The 23,716-nt window shown below is 45.6% G+C and overlaps 1 protein-coding gene across 3 annotated transcripts in view; it reads right to left on the bottom strand.

Annotated features, from left to right (window-relative positions):
• CLCN5 (chloride voltage-gated channel 5) overlaps positions 1-23,716 on the bottom strand; it is a 100,438-nt gene that overhangs the window by 15,769 nt on the left and 60,953 nt on the right. For all 3 annotated transcript variants that reach the window (XM_077283335.1, XM_077283334.1, XM_077283336.1), the window contains 4 exons: positions 19,383-19,505; positions 17,547-17,753; positions 12,045-12,125; positions 8,316-8,858 (listed from right to left, as the gene is read on the bottom strand). In XM_077283335.1, coding sequence (XP_077139450.1) covers positions 8,316-8,858; positions 12,045-12,125; positions 17,547-17,753; positions 19,383-19,505 — 954 coding nt within the window. The remainder of the gene's footprint in view (positions 1-8,315; positions 8,859-12,044; positions 12,126-17,546; positions 17,754-19,382; positions 19,506-23,716) is intronic.

The raw sequence follows: 23,716 nt of genomic DNA, 5'->3' as shown, positions 1-23,716 counted from the left end.
TGTAGGTTTGATTTTTTGTTATTTGAGTGGGGCAAAAAGGAGGTGATTTAAACTTTTATTTTTTCATATTTGAAAATGTTTTTTTTTTTTTCAATTTAGGCATGATTCAATAGCCTACATGGGAGACTTGAAGCTGCCATAATTCGATTGCCTCTGGCCCTGCTACACAGGAACGATGCTCAGATCGCCTCTATGTAGTAGAATTACAGCACTGCTATGAGCGCCGACCACTATGGCGCTCATTGCAATCTGGCATGAACAACCAAGGAGACCTTTGGTTGTCATGCCAACACACCGATGGCCCCCGATCACATGACGGGGGTCACCGATGCGCACACTTTTGGCCGGATGGCCGGAAGCGAATGTTAAATGCCTCTGTCAGAGTTTGACAGCGGCATTTAACTAGTTAATAGGCGAGGGTGGATTGCGATTCCACCCGCGCCTATTGCGGGCAAATGTCAGCTGTTCAAACAGGTGGTATGTCCCGGCATCGAAGCGGGAGTTCTGCCATCGGACGTACTATTCCGTCCAATGGCAGAAAGGGGTTAAAAAAAAGTATTTATACTGCAGGTGGCGGCTGATGAATACTCCCATCAGCTACAGCAGGTGTAGGCTGCAGTGGTAGTCACATCAGCCGACGCCTCTTTGACCGGTGGTAACATTTTTACCACCGCTCTCTGAGCGGTGGTAATAATCTTACCACCGATCAGAGCCAACGGTGTTTCTCGTGTTGTCATGTAGATGACAGGGTGGGGAAACACCAGAAATAGTAGGTGTTCAGTACAGACCCTGAACTGTACTGTTCGGGTTCACCCATCACTAGTGACCACCATTATTTTCCAGCATTGCCTTAACTCTCTTGGGTATGGAGGTCACTAGAGCGTCACAGGTGGCCACTGGAATTTTCTTCCACTCCATGACAACTTCATGGAGCTGGTGGATGTCAAGAGACCTTGTGCTCCTCCAGTTTTTGTTTGAGGATGCCCCACAGATGCCCCATAGAACTTAGGTCTGGAGACATGCTTGCCAGTCCAGCACCTTTATCCTCAGTTTCTTTAGAAAGGCAAAGGTCGTCTTGGAGGGGTGTTTGGGGTCATTATGATCTATTTCAGTATGTCACAGTACATGCTGGCATTCATGGTTCCCTCAATGAACTGTAGCTCCCCACAGCCGGCAGCCTTCAAGAAACCCCAAACTGTGACACTCCCAACACTACAGTATGCTTGACTGTAGGCAAGACACCTGTTTTTGTACTCCCCCACCGGGCTGTCGCCACACACCATTTACACCATCTGAACCAAATAAGTTTATCTTGGTCTCATCAGACCACAGGACGTGGTTCCAGTAATGCATGTCCTTAGTCTGTTGTTTTTATAGAGAGCGCGATAAAACATTTTCTCACAGCTGAGCAGTATTAATCCCAGATGTATTCAGACTCAGGAGTCTGATCCAGACTTTAGTCTGATCCACGCATCTTTCAAATTCCAGATTTCTAATTGCAAAACTTAGAATTAGGCTTGAATTCTAGAATGCATTTGGCCACTCATCACTGCTACAATATTATCATCACTATCTGTACCATCTAATTGAGCCGTTTTCTTCCCACAGGTATGCACGGACTTTCCCCAATTCTCCCTGGTCCCTGAATGTCTCTGTATATTGCATTTATTTTCTATGGTATGCTGTGCTTACCCATCACTCTGTATCCACTATGTATTTGTATTTCACTGCTCCGGTGTTTGCAGGCACATCTCAGTGTAGAGTCTGTGTAACCCATCCCCCATTTTTATGGCCTTTGTTTAAATGTGAACATGTGTTCTGGCCTCACACCCCCACATTCTCTCACAGCCGAGCAGTGTTAATCCCACATATATTCAGACCCAGGAGTCTGATCCAGACTTTAGTTTGATCCATGCATCTTTCAAATTCCATCTTTCAAATTACAGATTTCTAATTACAAAACTTTGAATTAGACTTGAATTGGACTGGAATTTGACTGTAAGGTAACGGAATATCAAACCACTACAATGTTTCGGTTTCTTTTCTCTTTCACACCTATTCTACTCTATTTTTCCCTACCTCCTGTAATCCACCCACCTATTAAGGAACTAGTAATTTCACCCTCCATCCTCCCCAGCCATCTCACCTCCTCCTCACAGCTGTTCGGGTATGTGCACATGTTGCAGATTTCCTGCGGATCCGCAGCGTTTTTTTACTGTGCAGAAACGCTGCAGATCCACAAGTGATTTACAGTACAATGTAAATCAATGAGAAAAAAACCCCGTTGTGCTAATGGTGTGGAAAATTATGTGCGGAAACGCTGCGGATTAAAAGAAGCAGCATGTCACTTCTTTTTTGAGGATCTGCAGCGTTTTTGTACCCATTCCATTATAGAAATCCGCAGGGGCAAAAAAACGCAGTAAATCCGCAGCAAATCCGCACAAAAAACGCGTCAAATCCACACCTGCATTTTCTGCCAAGAGAAATCCACAATCCGCAACGTGTGCACATAGCCTTCCTCCACATACATTCCTTTTTCTCCAGACACACAAGGCCGCATCATGTCCTATCCTGCTCCCACCTTCTAACGCTTTGTCTGCTACTTCTCATCTCTGGTGACCTATCCCCAAATCCCAGCCCTCCTCAACACATCCCCACTCATTTCTAACCCCCTGCCATGATCATCTACACGTTTTCCCAACCATGATAACCTCATACCCACTCATCCAGCCCCATCTCCCCCGGTCCCCCTACCTGGAGAACTATGAAACACACGCTCCGTCTACAACAAACTACCATGCATCAATGACCTCTTCATCACCAACAAACTCTCTTTCCTAGGCATCACTAAAACCTGGCTCACCCACTCTAACTCAGCCTCTCCAGCTGCACTTTCCTATGGCGGATTCCCCCTCTCTCACACCCCTCACTCCAGCACCAAACGTGGTGGGGTTGGCTTACTCCTGTCTAATACCTGCTCCATTACTCCAATCTCACTACCACCCTCCGTTACCCTTCCCTTGTTTGAGGTGCACTCCGTCCGCATCTATTACCCCTTCAACCTCCAGCTGGCTGTCATCTACCGCCCCCCAGAACTAGCCATCTCCACCTTCCTCGACCACTTTGCCACCTAGCTACTTCATTTCCTCTCTGAGGACATCCCCAGTATCATCATCGGTGACATCAATATCCCCATTGACACTACCACCTCAGCTGCCTCTAAACTTTTATCGCTCACTGCCTCCTTCGGCCTCACTCAATGGTCTTCTGCGGACACTCACAAAGATGGTCACACACTAGACCTTATCTTTACCCGCTTCTGTTCCCTTACTAATCTCACTAACTCACCCCCCCGTCTGACCACAACCTACTGACATTTTCTTCCCTCTCCTAGTGTGCAACCCCCACTCCACAAACTCACTCTCGCAGAAATCTCAAACACCTCAATTTACAATAACTCTCTGAGTCCCTTCTCCCTCTTACAGACATAGCTTCCCTTCATGACACAGATGCTGCTGCCATGTTTTATAACACCAAAATAACAGCGACACTCAATTCGGCCGTCCCCCTCATGCACAGCAAAACTCATACAATCAACAGACAGCCCTGGCGGACCAGCCTGACCAATGAACTGAGACAGGCTTCCAGGGTCGCTGAGGGGAGATGGAAGATCCAGCTCTGCAGAGCACTTCATCGCATATAAGCAGTCCCTCGCCAGCTTCAAGTCCACGCTCACTGTCACAAAACAAACTTCTCATTTCTCATATCCTCCCTGTCTCACAACAGCTTTTCAACACTTTCAATTCGCTACTCCGTCCCCCAGCACCTCCTCCCTCTCCTCTCATTTCTGCTGAAGACTTTGCCTCTTTCTTTAAACAGAAGATCGATACAGAGAAAGCTTTGGCCCACAGAGCCCAATGCCCCTCTTAGCTGCTCAACCCTGTTACTCCAAAAACAGCTTCTCCACCATGACAGAAGATTAGCTCTCCACCCTCCTGTCAAGATCACACCTCACCACTTGCACGCTTGATGCGCTCCCATCCCACCTCATCCCTAACCTCGCCACTGTCTTCATCCCAACCCTAACACACCTCTTCAACCTCACACTTACAACTGGCGTCTTCCCCTCATCCTTCAAACATGCCAAGATCACACCCATCATCAAAAAGCCCTCCCTTGACCCATCCTCTGTGTCTAGCTATCGCCCGATATCTCTTCTCCCTTATGCCTCAAAACTACTGGAACAGCAGGTCCATCTTGAACTGTCCTCCCACCTCTCCTCCTGCTCCCTCTTTGACCGGTTACAATCTGGCTTACGACCCCATCACTCAACTGAAACTGCTAACTAAAGTCACTAACGACCTACTAACTGCAAAGAGCAAGCGACACTACTCTGTCCTACTTCTCCTGGACCGGTCTTCTGCCTTTGACACTGTGGACCACTCCCTCCTGCTACAGATTCTATCATCTCTTGACCGTATCCTGGATCTCGTCATATCAAACAAACCGGACATACAGTGTCTACCTCTCCCACACCACCTCGCCCCTTGTCTGCCGATGTACTCAAGGCTCAGTTCTAGAACCCCTACTCTTCTCCATCTACACCTTCGGCCTGGGACAGCTCATAGAATCCCACGGTTTGCAGTATCATCTCTACGCCGATGACACGCAGATCTACCTATCAGGACCTGACCTCAATCCTTACTCACCAAAATGCCACATTGTGTCTGCTATCTCGGCCTTCTCTTCTGTTCGCTTTCTAAAACTGAACATGGACAAAACATAATTCATCATCTTTCCCCATGTCACTCTACCACTCCACCAGACCTATCCATCAATGTTAACGGCTGCTCACTTTCCCCAGTACCACATGCCCGATGCCTCGGTGTGATCCTCGACTCTGCCCTCTCTTTCAAGCCACATATCCAAGCCCTTGCCTCCTCTTGCTGTTTCAAACTCCAAAAATATTTCCAGGATCCATGCATTCCTTGACCATGAAACTACAAAAACACTAGTGCATGCCCTTATCTCCCGCCTCGACTACTGCAACCTCCTACTCTCTGGCATCCCCTCTAGAACTCTGGCACCACTCCAATCCATCCTACACTCTGCTGCCCAACTCATCTACCTGTCTCCCCACTATTCCCCAGCCTCTCCCCTATGCCAAGCCCTTCACTGGCTTCCTATTGTCCAGAGACTCCAGTTCAAAACCCTTACTATTATATACAAGGCCATCCACAACCAGTCTCCTCCACACATCTGACACATGGTCTCCCGGTACTTACCTACACGCAACCTTCGATCTTCACAAGATCTCCTTCTCTATTCCCCTCTTATCTCTTCTTCCCACAACCGCATCCAAGACTTCTCCGTGCTTCCCCCATACTCTGGAACTCTCCACCCCAACACATCAGACTCTCGCCTACCATAGAAACCTTCAAAAAGAACCTGAAGACTCACCTCTTCCGACAAGCCTACAACCTGCAGTGAACCTCAACCTACTGAGCCACCGCACAACCAGCTCTACCCTCTCCTAGTGTATCCTCACCCATCCCCTGCAGACTGTGAGCCCTCGCAGGCAGGGTCCTCCCTCCTTCTGTACCTGTTAGTGCCTTATTTTTCGCTCATGTTTATTGTATTTGTCTATATTTGCCCCCTTCTCACATGTAAAGCGCCACGGAATAAATGGTGCTATAAAAAATGTATAATAATAATTTCCCACTCCTGCTCCCCATTCACACCTGAGTTACCTGACTAATTGAGCACAATTTGGTCATTTTCACTTAGGGGTGTACTCACTTTTGTTGCTAATGGTTTACACACTAATGAGTGTTCGTTGAGTTATTTACAGGGCACCAAATTTACACCGTTACAGAAGATGTACACTGACTACTGTAGATTGTATCACAGTGTCAGATCTTCAGTGATGTCTCAGGAAAAGTTATAAAATATTTATAAAAATGTCAGGGGTGTACTCCCTTTTGTGATATACTGTATACACACTACAGACATGCACACATATATACACATGTGCTGCAGAGCGAGCGAACTGACCGGCCATAGAGTGACTGAGTGGTGGCTCTACTGTACTCCAGTAGTGGAGCTTTTAGTAAGGCGGCAATGCTAATTACCTGCAGATTAACCCTATATAACACAGATAAATAGTGTTTTTTTTTTGCATATGACAGGCGCCCTTTAAATACTAATAATTAGGTTTTGTGTTAGATGGTACTGACTGTATGGGGTAATGACTGCATCATATTACAGACTTTCTTACTCGTTATTCTTGTTAAAAGCAAAAACTGCAGTCCAGAGATGTGTGTGCCCATCCTGCAGGCAAACATTGCTGCATGGGAAGCAATGAGGGAAAGGCAAAGCCAAGAATTATAATGGTCTAGGTATACTGTCTATAGTCTACACATACTGAATGGGGAGCGGAGACAGACAGAAGAGGAAATTGTTGTTTTTTTTTTTTTCAGTGAAATGTGAAGAATGAAGTGAATGCGCTTTATGGCTCTGTAGTAAACCTGCTGCTTTACAGACTCTGTACAGACAACGCTCACTCCTGGTCCAGCAGCTTTGACTCCTGGCAGCATATACAGCCTCTAGATGGTGGCCCGATTCTAACACATCGGGTATTCTAGAATATGTATGTAGTTTACAGCCACGTAGTATATAGAACAGCCAAGTAGTATATAACACAGCCCATGCAGTATATAAAACACGGGCCACGTAGCATAGAGCACAGAGATGTAGTATATTGCCCAGCCACGTAATACATACCACAGCCACGTAGTATATAGCACAGCCCATATAGTATATAGCACAGAGATATAGTATATAACACAGCCCACGCAGTATCTATCACAGCCCACGTAGTATATAGCAATGTGGGCACTATATCCCTGGTAAAAAAAGAATTAAAATAAAAAATAGTGATATACTCACCCTCCGTCGGCCCCCCGGATCCAGCATCCAGAGGCGTTTACAGATGCTCCTCGCGACGCTCCGGTCCCAAGAGTGTATTGTGGTCTCGCGAGCCCGCTACATCATCATCTCGCGAGACCTCAATGCATGGATCGCTCACCGGAGCATGGCGAGAAGTGGGAAAGGCCTCGGCTGGATCCGGGGGGCCAATGGAGGGTGAGTATATAATGATTTTTTATTTTTTTATTATTTTTAACATTAGATCTTTTTACTATTGATGTCGCAGAGGCAGCATCAATAGTAAAAAGTTGGTCACACAGGGTTAATAGCAGCTTTAACGGAGTGCGTTACACCGCGGCATAACGCGGTCCATTTATGCTGCCATTAACCCTGTGTGAGCGCCGACTAGAGGGGAGTATGGAGCGGGCACTGACGACAGGGGAGTAGGAAGCGGCCATTTTGCCGCCGGACTGTGCCCGACGCTGATCGGCAAAACGGCCAATCAGCGACTTGGGATTTCCGTGACAGAAAGACAGACAGACAGAAGGACAGACAGAAAGACGGAAGTGACCCTGACAATTATATAGTAGATGACTGTGTGGATAAGGGTCAGCTCACCACAAGCTCAGAGATGTCACGTGGGTGTTTGAGCCTACTGAAGTCAGGCAGAGATTATGACCCCAACAAAACCTTCTCATCTATGAGATAACTAGATCTTCTCACCTATTAGATCCAAAGAAACCTTCTCACCTACGAGATCCAACTAAACCTTCACACCTATGAGATCCAAAGAAACCTCACCTGCAAGATCAAGAAAACCTTCGCACCTACGAGATTCAACTAAACATTCTCACCTACGAGATCCAAAGAAACCTTGTCACCTAAGAGATCCAATGAAACCTTTCAACCTAAAAGATCCAAAAGAAATTCCAACTAAACCTTCTCACCTACATTCTATTCTACTTAGTAGAAGGAACTGAAAATAAGGCTCAATGATTGAATGAATCAATGGGAACCTTGGTTTGCACCAGGAGAAGCTTCTATAATTGACAATGGAAGCCAACCTGGGAGCAATATTATTATTATTATTATTTATTGTTATAGCGCCATTTGTTCCATGGCGCTTTACATGTGAGGAGGGGTATACATAATAAAAACAAATACAATAATCTTAAACAATACAAGTCATAACTGGTACAGGAGGAGCGAGGACCCTGCCCGCGAAGGCTCACAATCTACAATATAACAGCTTCTGATTGCCCATGAGCGTTTTTTGGCATTTTCTGTCTTGGAATACGGAGATATTAATCACAGTGTGAAGCAGAATTATACAAGATGTGTACATATCAGACAAACAATGGAGGCAATAAAACAATCCAGCATCTTACCTTCATGCCAAATGTGAAGATGGTGATAACTGCTTTGAAGATTAGCGCTAAGGACAGCTGCCACAATGCAGTGTAGACCCCACTACGGGCAGAACGATCAGGCACGTTGCCCACATTTGTGCTGTTGAAATCATTATTGTAGTCGCATAGTTTGGATGAATCGAGCAATCCGCAGTCATTGAAAAGCTCCGATATCAGTTCACTAGAGCTTGTTCGCGTGTATTCATTAGGGAATGCTATCACAGCAGTAATGGCGGTGACCACTAGGACCTCTATCACAGGATAGCGGCCCAGCTTAGTGGTCTTTCTTCTGCGGCACCAAGCGATGTTCCCTCGAATGAAGAATGCACCCCATAAGCCTCCAAATATTCCCAGGAGAATGAATGGGACGAGCTCTAAAAGATGCCATGGAGCGTGAAACTCCACATAAAAGAGGACCAAACGGCTGTTTCCAAAAGGGTTAATGGAACGTAATGTAAAAGCTGCCACTAACGCAGCAAAGAAGGATCTCCACAGAGTCTTCAGAGGGAAGTAATAGCTCACCTAGAAGAAACAAGGACAGCAAACAGGGCGTCCATGAGCACAAGGTCATCAAACATCATGTCAGGTCAGGACATCAGACTGGTCAGAAGAAAGACGCTGGAGAAGAAAGGTCGCATGGAGCAAACAAACACTTATCAAGGGGAATAAATATATATGTGAAAATAACTAAAGGACAGGGCTCTGGTACAAAAAGCTGCATAGTCTTAGGTTATATTCAGGCTTGTTGATTTTCATGGTACTGCCCGATATGTGCGAATTGCGAGGCGGTGGAGTCAGTAAGCCACGGTTACAACAAAATGGTAACATCACTGTGGCAGACAGGACCCTTCTAAAGACCCCCTATGGCTACCATATCGGTACTCCAGTGAAGACCAGCAGTCTCCCAATATACTGCAATACAGTGCAATTACAGTATTCATGGGGTAAGATAATCACAGGACGATCATGAACATGTCAACTGAGGGGCTAAAAAATGAAGAAAATAAAAGTTTAACGGGGATAATTTCATATTATGAAATATGAGAAAGATATTAGATAGAGAAGATTATCGTCGCGCAGAAACCTATTATTGTGCCCATTATGTACTATCTCATTTACTGTGTCTGATTATGCACAGCTGCTCCAGTTCATGGTTGGTGCATACCACAGCTTCTGGTCAGAGGAAGAAGCATAGGAGAGTATACATACAACACCGCAGAGGCTTGCAGCTGCTGCTTTCTGTGAGGTAACATATTTCCCTGACTGTTTTATCACAGGGAGTAGTGTTTCTGCCACACCACAAGTCCTCTGAACTAAACATAAATTAAGGCAGTTGACCATGTAGGTCAGTGAATTGATATATGATGAGCTCACATGGCTGGTGATGTGGCAGACACGTGCTCATGTGATAAAACAGAAAGGGAAATGTGCTACCTCATAGAAAGAAGCAGCTGCAAGATCCTGTTGTGTTGTCAGTTTACTCTCCTACACTTCCTCTTCTCATTCTGGCCAGGACCTGTGGTATGCTCGGACCATGAGCTGGAGCAGCTCTGCATGATCAGACACAGCCATGTCACAGTATATAGCAGGGGCAAATTTATAAGATCTCAGCACAGGAGCATTTTTAACACATCCAATTTTGGCAGGTCTTATCATTCCAAGATCTATTACCGGTAATTAAAACATACTTGGTTAGTGGGACAACCCCTTTAAAAAAGTTTTCCGTGACCAATTTATTTGTATTTTTTTTTTTACTGTGGGGCTAAGAACCAACAACCACATACCGGTAGTTGCTAACTACCTGCTTGTTCTACACAGCGCCGGCTCAGTCGGGTCACTGACCGCCCCTTCAAGTCAACAGAGCAGCTCTTCTCTGTTGTGACAGCCAGCATCATGCCGATTGACAGCCAGCTGCCCATAATTAGGTAGGGGGAGCCGACTGTCCATCAGCATGACATCAGAAGAGACGCTCTGTCGACAGAGAAAAGCGGAAGAGAAGCAAATACTATGTCGAAGTGACATTAGTGGAAGCCGCAGAATCGTTGTCAGGAGGGGTCTATGACCGCTCTGAATTCGCAGAGATCGGCGACGGACAGAACAAGCAGGTACTTAACAACTCCTTGCCTGCTAGTTCTTAAGTGTGTTACAAAGCCTCATGCATTCATGAAAGGATTTTAGCCACTTTAAAGTGGACTTTTCACCATTTTTTCCATGTTGAACTGGACCCAGGATGTAATCATGGCTGCAAAGCAGAATAATTTTTTATCTGTGCCCACGATAAGTTATAGCACTGGTTTGGACACAATGTATTTCCGCTACATACAAAACGCTGTGTTCTAATCCGCATGTGTTCACTGAATATTGCAGATATACCACCGTCCGCATCCAATACATTTCTATTGTGGAAATTTCTGGAGAATCGGCTGCAGATAATTGACATGCTGCATATCATAATCCCGCATGAGGGGGGGGTTAACAGCTCTAAATAGAAGCACAGTGGGCATGGGATTTCTATAAATCAATCCACTATGCTTCCAATGTAGAACGCAGCGCAGGTGAGCTATGTCCAAAATGCTGCTTTTCCTGATCGTGGGCATGTACCCTCAGTTGCAGAGATATTAGCAATCAAAGTCTTTGGCCCCTAATGAGTATACATGCACTTGGACTTAACAAAAGTTATCTCACAGTTTTCACTGTGCGGGGGGGGGGGGGGGGGATTGGGGCGTGTACTTCTGCCCCCTGTATGATGCTGACCAATAATAAGCAGGCATCAAAACACTGGAGAAAGAACACGTCCCCGCAATAGCTCAGAGCAGGTTTCTCAATGTGTTAGATAATGATACAGCTGTGATCTACTGATTTAACGCCCAGCATGAAAGAGTGTGGGGGGAGGGTGGATGAAGCTGAGTTTAGCTGCGTCACAAACTTTTACTACCTCTCCTTCTCTTATAGCAGTGTAAACTCTGCTGCAGACCTCCCAGTTCTCTGAATGCGGAGCTCTGCATAACCCCGGTATCTGTCTCTACATTATGCTGTCTTAGATTAAAGGGAATCTGTCACCCCCAAAATCGAGGGTGAGGTAAGCCCACCGGCATCAGGGGCTTATTTACAGCATTCTGTAATGCTGTAGATAAGCCCCCGATGGATGTATCCTAAAAGATGAGAAAAAGAGGTAAAATTATACTCACCCAGGGGTGGTCCCGCTGCTGGTCTAGGTCCGGCGCCTCCTATCTTCATGCGATGACGTCCTCTTCTTGTCTTCAGGCTGCGGCTCCGGTGCAGGCGTACTTTGTCTCTCCTGTTAAGGGCAGAGCAAAGTACTGCAGTGCGCAGGTGTCGGGCCTCTCTGACCTTTCCCGCCGCCTGCGCACTGCAGTACTTTGCTCTGCCCTCAACAGGGCAGACAAGTACGCCTGCGCCAGAGCGTGAAGACCAGAAGAGGTTGTCATCGTAAGAAGATGGGAGTCCCCGGACCACGATGCCCATCGGATCGGACGGCCCACCCAGGTGAGTATAATCTAACCTTTTTTTCTCATCTTTTAGGATACATTGGGGGCTTATCTACAGCATTACAGAATGCTGTAGATAAGCCCCTGATGCCGGTGGGCTTAGCTCACCGTTGATTTGGGGGGTGACAGATTCACGTTAAGTTTCAAAAACGTGGGGACAGAAGAAAGAAGTATAAAAACATCAGGTCTGTCTTATTACCTCTTCCAGGCTGAAAAGGACTCCTCCGATGGGGGCTCCGAACGCCACAGACACTCCGGCAGCAGCTGCTGCAGAAAGCACCTAATTTCAAGAACACACAGTCATCACAGAGGACATGGACGGAGGTTTCTACTGACTGACTACAGAAGGTTTATCTCCCCCCGGGGAAAAGATGATGGTTATAGAGCTACCTTCATGTCACCTCTGATCCCTTGTCCTCATCTTCCAGTCTTTTCTGTTTCCACCTACACACAATGGTTCAGACAGACCCTGATTAACGGACTCTGCGTGGTGCTGCAGATAATCACTTTGCTGGGTTTTGTGGGCACATTGTCACAGGGCTGAGCTTTATAGAGATGTTGGCCATATTATAGCCACTTCTCAGAATCTGTCAGCTCAGTAATTCTGTTAACCTGCAGATATGGGGTTAATCTACAGGCTAATGGCATTATGATGCTGCCCGGCGCCTGCATGCAGACATATATAGCGGGGAGAAAATGATCTTTATCCTCCCCGCCAGCATTCGGTACTCTGCCATGGGGGCACCGGTCAGTCACCGCTGCTGTAACCGCGCCCCGGCCCTGACTGACACTGGCTCTACAGTGCAGCCGGCTGTCAGTCAGTATCGGGGGGCAATTACAGCGGCCGCTCTGTATATTCAGAGAGGTGACTGACCGGCGCCCCCATAACTAAATACCAAAAAGGAAGAATACAGATAATTTTCTCCCAGCTGTTAATCAGCAGGTTAACCCTATATCCGCAGGCTAACCGTTATTTCTGGTGACAGGTTCCCTTTAAAGGGATATCACATTTATATAAAAAACAACAATAAAGAAACCACAAAACATACAGTAAGCAGGATACAGATAGTTTGGGCATTGCCAGTTAACAGACAACGTCTGGTATTACAGTTTAGGACACTTTTTTAAGCTTATAAAACCCCCTATAATATTAATTCTATTGTCAGAAATTCCTTGATATACTTACGTAAAAAGTTCTACGTGGGCAGATTTCAGCTCACAAACTATGTAATACATCTTATAAGACATATTTGCTTCTTTCACCCCCTGGACAGACTTTTTTCTCTCAAATCATGGGTAATATCGGGGGAATTTTCAGTGAAGACAGATTTTCGCAATTACTGAGATAGGAGATAACAGTTGGGGCTTTTAAGATTCAATGAAAAGGGGAGTGGGAGGAGACAGACATTCTGCTGCAAGTTCTCCTGAGGTGGGAGAAGCTAGAGACAGACCCATTCTGCTGCAAGTTCTCCTGAGGTAGGAGGAGCTAGAGGCTGACACATTCTGCTGCAAATTCTCCTGAGGTGGGAGGAGCTGGAAACAGACACATTCTGCTGCAAGTTCTCCTGAGGTGGGAGGAGCTGGAGACAGACCCATTCTGCTGCAAGTTCTCCTGAGGTGGGAGGAGCTGGAGACAGACACATTCTGCTGCAAGTTCTCCTGAGGTGGGAGGAGCTGGAGACAGACACATTCTGCTGCAAGTTCTCCTGAGGTGGGAGGAGCTGGAGACAGACCCATTCTGCTGCAAGTTCTCCTGAGGTGGGAGGAGCTAGAGGCTGACACATTCTGCTGCAAGATCTCCTGAGGTGGGAGGAGCTAGAGGCTGACACATTCTGCTGCAAGATCTCCTGAGGTGGGAGGAGCTGGAGACACATACATTCTGCTGCAAGTTCTCCTGAGGTGGGAGGAGCTAGAGGCTGACACATTCTGCTGCAAGATCTCCTGAGGTGGGAGGAGCTGGAGACACAGACATTCTGCTGCAAGTTCTCCTGAGGTGGGAGGAGCTAGAGGCTGACACATTCTGCTGCAAGATCTCATGAGGTGGGAGGAGCTGGAGACAGACATTCTGCTGCAAGTTCTCCTGAGGTGGGAGGAGCTAGAGGCTGACACATTCTGCTGCAAGATCTCATGAGGTGGGAGGAGCTGGAGGCAAACAGTGACATTCTGCTGCAAGTTCTCCTGAGGCCAGAGGAGCTAGAGACAGACACAGACATTCTGCTGCAGGTTCTCATGAGGTGGGAGGAGATAGAGACAGACACAGACATTCTGCTGCAAGTTCTCCTGAGGTGGGAGGAGCTAGAGGCTGACACATTCTGCTGCAAGTTCTCCTGAGGTGGGAGGAGCTAGAGGCAGACATTCTGCTGCAAGTTCTCCTGAGGTGGGAGGAGCTAGAGGCTGACATTCTGCTGCAAGTTCTCCTGAGGTGGGAGGAGCTGGAGACAGACACATTCTGCTGCAAGTTCTCCTGAGGTGGGAGGAGCTAGAGACAGACAGACATTCTGCTGCAAATTCTCCTGAGGTGGGAGGAGCTAGAGACAGACATTCTGCTGCAAGTTCTCATGAGGTGGGAGGAGCTGGAGACACAGACATTCTGCTGCAAGTTCTCCTGAGGTGGGAGGAGCTGGAGACAGACATTCTGCTGCAAGTTCTCATGAGGTAGGAGGAGCTAGAGGCTGACACATTCTGCTGCAAGTTCTCCTGAGGTGGGAGGAGCTAGAGGCAGACATTCTGCTGCAAGTTCTCCTGAGGTGGGAGGAGCTAAAGGCTGACAGACAATCTGCTGCAAGTTCTCCTGAGGTGGGAGGAGCTAGAGGCAGACATTCTGCTGCAAATTCTACTGAGGTGGGAGGAGCTAGTAGCTGACACATTGTCCTGCAAGTTCTCCTGAGGTGGGAGGAGCTGGAAACAGACATTCTGATGCAAGTTCTCATGAAATGACAGTTCTCCATAGAACTGTCATATCCTATCTCAGTAACGGGGAAATCTGTATTCACTGCAGATATCACCCTTGAATTGAGAATTTTGAAAATGAATGATAAAGTCTGGAGGAGAAGAAGTTTTCTCTAGTACAATTTATTTATGAAAAGAAATTACAATGGTCTCGTCTCTAGAAAATTGGCATATATCGTTTTTCCAGATGACATGGGGGCTTCAATGACCATCATCAGGGGGCTGCAATGACCATCATCAGTGCAATGAGATAACCCCTCTGGACACTCCTCTGAATGGAGGCAGTCACTCAATGAGGTGGCCAGGCAGAGGAGCCATACTGAGGCTGTTATAGCCGACAAAAAAGCACGACAATGAAAGAGCACCTGGATAAATTATGATCCCCCCACAGTGGCTCTGAGAAGAGGTATTATTGGCTATGTTTTAGCCAATTTAATTTAATAAAGAACAGCACACAGGTAATGGGGATGACCAGGAATTTGTTAAATTGGCCCTTTCACATAATTCAAACTGCAACCCGTCCTATTCATGTGTCAAAACGAGCTGCAACAGCCTGAAGAAACACAGCTCCTGAAAATGGTGTCTCAACTAACAAAGGAGATGTATTTTAAGCAGACATACCTCAGTCACCTAGAAGAAGAAATTATTTCTTTTCTGTGAAGGACTGAGTACAAATGATTTTTTTCTCCTGCTTTAGACCCCTGTGAGCAATGAGCCAAGGATAAGATGTATTTCGTCTCATATCACAGCCCTTCTCCTCAGCTCAACAGTATGTATGCTTACGATACAGCTCCTCGGTCCGTTGAGACACAGATCTTGGGAGCGGTGTTTCTTCACACTTCTGAAACATGCCTAGGACTAACTGCAGTTTATATTACATGATGGGGCCCATTTATTCACATTTTTGGAGAAACTATTAATGCAAAAGTGAAGTTAACTTTCTTCACACAGCACAGTGCACCAGTATACCTATATTCAGCAATGTTTTAAGCCTGATGAAGAGCACTTTGCCAGCTGTGACACATTGAGAAACCCAATGTTGGCGCACTACAAGGCCATATGAACTTCATTCCTGGATCAACCAATGTGGCATTGTCTTTCCAAAAACTGTTATTACTAACTTCTATCAGGAAAGGCTGATTTTATGGAAATGTAGCACACCACAGTCAGTGGGGAATACTGCTGTAGTCATCTGCAGAAACAAATTATCTATGTTTTAGGCAACTAATCAAACAAATCAGAAATCATCAGTAAACTCCAACTCCAATGCAGCTTCTTCAGCGCAATCACAAAACCAATGTAAGATTTAGTTTTTCAATAACTCATTTCTGAGAGGCAGTAAGGCTCTTCACTACATCAGGCACACCACAAAACAATGGCAAAGGCAACCGTTAAAGGGAATCTGTCACAGGGTTTAGCTACCCCACCTGAAAGCAGCATGATGTGGGGGCAGAGACCCGGATTTTAGTGATGTGTCACTTACTGGGCTGCTTGCTGCAGTGTTCATTAGTCTTTTTCCATTTTCTTATAGATTTAGGGGGTCTAGTTGTGTCGACATTTACGTTAGTCATTAATTTCATTCTAGCTTTATAGGTATTTTCGCCTTTCCGTGTCTGCACTCTATACTAAACACAGCATGGGGTTTTCGATGTTTGTCTTGGACGGAAGTGACTTCTTTTCTGCTCTTTTTGGCACCCAGCAGCCTCTGACTCTCTGTAGATGCACGGACATCCGCCTGGTCCCACTCCGGAGCAAGTTCTGCTGTGGTGCTGAAATGGTCCAGTAGCTGAATCCTCTTTAGGAGATGGTTCTGACACTCGCTTGACTTTCTTGGGTTTCCTGAAACTTGTTCACAGCAATTGAACTCACTCCGTTCCTTGATGATCCAATAAATGGTTGATGTAGTTGAAATCTCACAAGCAGCAATGTCCTTGCCCGTGAAGCACTGGTGAGGCCAAGCAATAATAACCTTATGGCAAGCAATGACTTTGCAGTTTATCTGATCCCTTTTCATAACATTCTTGAGTTAATCCAAACTTCCACTGTAAAAACTGAAGCTGTAAACTTTGCGAAAAATATTTTTGACAGTCTCAAAAAACTTTTGATCACGACTGTTTATTTTCTTTTGTTTTGTTACACCACCAGTAGTGTTTACTGCTCTCCTTTTTGTTGTATGGGGTTTGGAGTATGATGGTAAGAGAGGCATAGTGGTAAACCTGGTTTTGCTCAAATTTAAGTGTGGCGGCGTCATGATAAAAAATTGGGTTTATTGATAGGAGTATGACTTTTACATTCTCATTTTTTTCTTTTTTGCCTTTTTATTTTTTTTTTTACTACCGATAAAGTTTGGCACGCTTTTCCTGGTGTATAAAAATCTGTATCTTCTTTATTGTGGAATTAGGGGTGCTCTACAAGTTCTTTTAAAGCCTTAATGTAACATTACTTACGATCATGCCCCGTTGTTGGGCTGCACAGATCGTGCGCAGCGGTTTTGTGCTTGTATAATCCCATGTCTGATACAGATGTGAAGCAGTACACTCCCTAAATGAGGCTCCGCACAGCCAATATTGGACTGCAAGACGTGAATAGACGTAGAGGATCAGTCCCAGGGTTGAAAGCAGTGGCAGCACACAGATGAGGCCGTCACCGCAGCCAATACTCCTCGCCGGTTATTCACAGACCACTGTGACTAGTAAACGATTAAGTGGAGAAGGAGGAAACGAACGATACCCCTATTATCGCACACACTTACCTCTCGCCTCTTGGCTTCATTCTTACGATACTTGGTGAAAAGATGGCACAAGATATTACCACAGCAGCACGCCACGTGAATCAGGGGGCCTTCCTTTCCTAAGCTGAGGCCGGAGGACACAGCAAGTACCAGCGTCATAGTCTTGATCATCAACGTCCACTTTCCCAGGTATCCACGGATAATAAATCCGCTGAGTATGGTTTTAATCTATAGGAGAATAACATCAGACGCGTCATAATAAGAATAATTACCAGCCATGACACAATCTATCCAGGAGGAGCAGCCGGCGGCAGGTCTATCCTGGCACGTCATGCACCGGATAGGCTGGGAAACCACCGATATATCCCCAATAATGGCTTTCCTCCAGACTGACTCGTGCATGCAGCAACTGATCACACAGACATATGGGTCCTGTAATGACATTGGTCCTAGTGCCGTCTGTGTGACATCGGTTCTTTCCATGGTGGTGTGAACGCTGCCCTAGTGTGTACAGACGTGCGATGAGGTCACGCTCACGCCACCTTCCTACCTCGCCTCCTGTCCTGGTTCCAGTTACCTCCTATGTTCCTAGTGATTAGTCAGTGAAGACAACATGATGACTGTAGGACGTGGACGGACTTATGCAGTTAGAAAATAAAGTTATTACTATTTTTCCGGTTAAGTCCCCGTCACTCAGCAGTCCTGCCAGCTTTTTCCATCCATCCATGTTACCGCTGCAGCCAATCACTGGTCTCAGTGATCTTGAGCCATGCAGACATCAAGGCCAGCGAGGCTGTAGCTGTAGATCATAACTACACTGCGTAATAAGACCACACAACTGTGGGAACACCGAGACGTAGAGGGCACAGACAGATGGCCGTATAACACTGACGACGATCACATCGCAATGCTCGGACTGGCCAGCGGCTTTTCTGACCCGGTCATGACCGCGTGTATTTCTATGCAGGGTGTCAGGAGAGCCACCGGCCAGTCATGATCGTCATCAGTGTTATGCGGACGCCTGTCTGCATCCTAATAGTTATTTTCTTGCCATCATATTCTCCTGCTGTTTGGCAATTTTTTATTAGAAAGCCTCCTGACCGGGAAGCGAGTAGGCAACCCTCCCGACCGGGAAGCGAGCACGCAGCCCTCTCGACAAAGAAGCGAGCAGGTAGCCCTCCTGACCGGAAAGCAAGTAGGTAGCCCTCCCGACAAAGAAGCGAGCAGGTAGCCCTATCGACAAAGAAGCGAGCAGGTAGCCCTCCCGACCGGGAAAGCGAGCAGGCAGCCCTCCTGACCGGGAAGAGAGCAGGCAGCCCTCCCGACTGGGAAAGCGAGCAGGCAGCCCTCCTGACCAGGAAAGTGAGCAGGCAGCCCTCCCGACTGGGAAGCGAGCAAGTAGCCCTCCTGACCGGGAAAGCGAGCAGGCAGCCCTCCCAACCGGGAAGCGAGCAGGCATCGCTCTTGAATGTGGCACTGTAAAGCTGTCTGCTTATTAGATTTGGAGTTCTGTACAAAGAAAAGCTCTATCCCATACAAACAATATTCAATTATAAACATAAATGAGTCCGGCGTCTGTAAAACAAATATCCACATCTGACAACCATTGAACACATACAAGTAAGTGTACTGATAATTCTGCAGGTTGAGGAGCTGAAATCTCCCATCACACCTTGCTACCTGTCAGCACCACTGCTGGTCCAACGCTGGGTCCAGCTCATCGCCAGGCTCAGTGCTGCACTTTATGGAGAGCTCGGCATTGTGCGGCTCCATGATAAAACAATACAAAGTAGCAATGAAGCCGACAATCACCGCGGGCCCGAATCATCTCATACACCGAGGAGTTTGACGTCTTACCTCCGGGATACCAGAGCCACAGGCGTAAGGGGCAAAGTTGCGAACCAACAGGACGGCAAGGAGAGAAAATAGCAGAGCCCACAGTATATACATGATGTAATCCAAGATGTAGGGGAACGCGCCCTGCAAATACAGGTCAGACAGAAAATAAACGACAACTAAACGGCAACCTCTAACAATGAGAATACTACAGACACCATCACCAGGCAAACCCGCACAATATGGAGAAAAAAAAAGGATTATTTATCTTACTATATTATTTCATGACAAATCCATCAGTATAATACACACAATACTTACACAGTGGCTTACAAAAGTATTCACTCCCTTGGCATTTTCCGTGCTTTGCTACCTCACAACCTGGGATTTCACGGTTTTTGAGGGTTTCCATCAGTTCATACACAGAACACGACAACTGTGAACATTTGGTTTTCTTTTTATTGTGAAGCAAACAACAAATAGGACAAAATAACTGAAAACTTCAGTGTGCATAACTATTCACCCCCCTAAAGTCAGTACTTTGTAGAGCCTCTTTTTGTTGTAATTACAGCTACAAGTTGATTTGGATAATGAGATTACCACATCTGGACACTGAGATCATTGCCCATTCCTCCAGACAAAACTGCTCCAGCTCCTTCGGGTTAGATGTTTCCTCTGGTGAACAGCAATCTTCAAGTCTGTCCACAGATTAATTGGATTAAGGACTGGGATGTGACCAGGCCACTCCAGAACATTTCCACGTTTCCACTCAATCCCCTCGAGTGTTGCTTTAGCAGTATACAGTACTTTGGGTCATTGTCACGTTGGAAGGTGAACCTCCTTCCCAGTCTCAAATCAATGACAAACAAGTTTTGCTCAAGAATATCCCTATATTTCACACTATCGACTAGAGACATTTTCCCTGTCCCTGCTGCCAAAAAACATCCCCATAGTATGATGCTGCTGCCACCATGTTTCACTGTGGTGATGGTGTCCTTGGGGTGATGAAATGTGTTTGTTTGGCACTAGACATAGCCTTTACCTTGGTGGCCAAAAAGTTCAATTTTGGTCTCATCTGACCACAGCATCTTCCTCTATACATTTGGGGAGTCTTGCACGTCTTCTGTCAAACTCAAAACGAGCCTTACACACAAAAATTGTAAGTAAAGGCTTTTTTCTTCCCACTGTTCCATAAAGGCCACCTCTGTGGAGTATATGGCTTATTGTGGTCGTATGGACAGATATTCCAATCTCTGCTTGGAAACTCTGCAGCTCCTGGTCTCTGTGCTGCCTCTCTGATTAATGCCCTCCTTGCCCGGCTGAGAGTTTTGGTGAGCGGATCTCTCTTGGCAGGTTTGTTGTGGTACCATGTTGTTTCCATTTGATGATAATGGATTTGGTGGTGCTCCGGGAGATCATCAGATATTAGGATTTTTTTTTTTTTTGTAACCCAACCCTGACTTGTATTTCTCAACCACTTTGTCCCCGACTTGTTTGGAGATCTCCTTGGTCTTCGTGGTGGTGTTTGGAGATCTCCTTGGTCTTCATGGTGGTGTCTTGGAGATCTCCTTGGTCTTCATGGTGGTGTTTTGGAGATCTCCTTGGTCTTCATGGTGGTGTTTTGGAGATTTCCTTGGTCTTCATGTTGGTGCTTTGGAGATCTCCTTGGTCTTCGTGGTGGTGTTTTGGAGATCTCCTTGGTCTTCATGGTGGTGTTTTGGAGATCTCCTTGGTCTTCATGGTGGTGTTTTGGAGATCTCCTTGGTCTTCATGGTGGTGTTTTGGAGATTTCCTTGGTCTTCATGTTGGTGCTTTGGAGATTTCCTTGGTCTTCATGTTGGTGCTTTGGAGATCTCCTTGGTCTTCATGGTGGTGTTTTGGAGATCTCCTTGGTCTTCATGGTGGTGTTTTGGAGATTTCCTTGGTCTTCATGTTGGTGCTTTGGAGATCTCCTTGGTCTTCGTGGTGGTGTTTGGAGATCTCCTTGGTCTTCGTGGTGGTGGTGTTTGAAGATCTCCTTGGTCTTTGTGGTGTTGTTTGGTTAGTGGTGCCTCTTGTTAATGGTGTTGCAGCCTCTGTGGCCTTTCAGCAATGTATATAGTGACAGACATGTGACACTTAGATCGCACACAGGAGGACATCCTGTCACTAAGCATGGGACTTATGAAGGGAATTGTTGGCACCAGAAATTTTTAAGGGTTTCATAGCAAAAAGGGTGAATACATATGCACATCACAATTTTTAATTATTTATTCCTATAAATTTAATTTCTACCTACATTTTTTCTCACTTCACCAACTTAGACTATTTAGTTCTGATGAATCACACACAAATCGGATTACAAAAATATTCACACACACATAATGTAACAAAATAGGTAGAAAGCCTATGGGGTGAATACTTTCGCAAGCCACTGTATATACACAAATATAGAGTGTGACAGAGATAGACATACCATCACACACAAATATATACAGAAAGACTTTTTTGCTTATTTAAACATCAGCGATAATTCGGTATAATTGGTATTAATTTTCATTCCCGAAATATTAACTTTATATTTTTTTTACAGGTATTAAGAAGAATAAAAATAAAAATTGTTTGGTAAATATATTCTGAGGCCCACAACTTATTTTTCTCTATAAAGAGCTGTGTAAGGACTGGCTGCTTGAAGGATAAATTGTGATTTTCAATAGTTGTTATCAATTTTATACAAGATTCTGGAGTTGTTTTTTATAGTATTCATGGTGCAGTACAATTGGCCTAGGGGGAGTGGGTCCGTGCAATCTATATACAGTACTGTTAAAAGTTTTAGGCAGGTGGGAAAAATGCTGAAAAGTCAAAATGCCTTCAAAAATAGAATGATCCCGGCAGGAAGTTGTGACAAACATCTTAGAGACCTGACCTCAGATCTTCTGTGTATGAGGCTTGTGCAGATCCTTCTGTGATGCCAGACAGACGGGATGATGTGAGATCAGGGCTCTGAGGGGACGGATCATCACCCCCAGGACTCCTCGTTCTTTATGACATTGGCTGGATGTTTGGGGTTTTTGTCCGGCAGAAGAATACATTTGGTGGCAATCAGACGCCTACTGATGGTATTACATGGATAAGTATCTGCCTGTATTTCTCAGCATAGAGCACATGATTAACCCCTTAACGACTGCCGATATGAATTAAAATGACCTTATTCCTCAGTGCCGTTTTAAAACAGCGATCAGGCATAAAGATATATCACCCCCCCAGCACCGGAAATCTTTGGGGTTTCAGCCACTGTGGGTAGCGGAGACCCTGTAGAAGGCAATCAGGGCCGGTTTTCCTGTCTCCCATCACGTGATCGCTCTTATTCAATGAATAACGGTGATCACGTAAAAAAAAAAAATGTGCCCGCTATCAAAAATATTTCTCTCTCTTCTAACATGATATACATGTCAGAGGAGAGAGAAATGAGGTCCCACCACCCCAAACCTCCACCATTCCCTAGTCCCTCCTTTTCCGTCCTAACTCCTCTTCCTGAAAAAAAAAAAAATGGCGAAGATCCGCCATCTGCCGGTCGTCATCCGGGAACAGTACGGATTTTTTTCTCTTGGTTCATCTTGATCACTGTGATAGACAGTGATCAAAAGCCAATAATTAATTACTTTGTCCTTCACCCTGTGGCATCACCTTAGTCAGATTATATATATTTTTTTTATTTTAGAATTATTTTTTTTATTCTTTGCCATTAGGGATAAGGTTGGGTGTTAGCCCAGTGTTAGGGTTGGGATAGGCTAGGGTTAGCATAGGGTTAGAATTTTTTCAAAGGTACAAAAAAAACAAACAAAACAAAACTTACAATATGACGACAAGTGTTGAACGCAAGTGCTCGCTACTCGAGTTTGAATCGGGGGTCACTCAAGCACCCGCAATACTTGGTGCAAACTCGAGCTGCGAGCACTCGCGCTGAACACTAATGACGACATATTTAATTTGATGACCTAATGTTATCAAATTCTGTGTAGTATCTGTTTTGGCACATCAGGGGATTTCCAAATGCGACATGACTCCGGCAGACTATTCCATCAAATGGCATCCACTATCGATTCCAGACATTTTAGAGTTCAAAAACTCCCACTGTGCTGCTTCATTTCCGAGCCCTGCCGTGCGTCCAAACAGTAGTTTTCCCCCACATATGGGGCATCGGTGTACTCAACAAATTTTGGGGTCCATTTTCTTCTGTTACCCTTGTGAAAGTTAAAAATTTTGGGCTAAAGAAAACATTTTTATGAAAAAGTAAAATGTTTTGTTTTTTTCCTTCCACATTCTGTTCATTCCTGTGAAGCACTTGAAGGGTTAATAAACTTCTTGAATGTTCT

The sequence above is a fragment of the Ranitomeya variabilis genome, chromosome 2 (assembly GCF_051348905.1).
Source record: "Ranitomeya variabilis isolate aRanVar5 chromosome 2, aRanVar5.hap1, whole genome shotgun sequence".
NCBI lineage: Eukaryota > Metazoa > Chordata > Amphibia > Anura > Dendrobatidae > Ranitomeya > Ranitomeya variabilis.
Note: the sequence above shows the minus strand (reverse complement) of the source record. Positions and strands in the feature narration are given on the sequence as shown.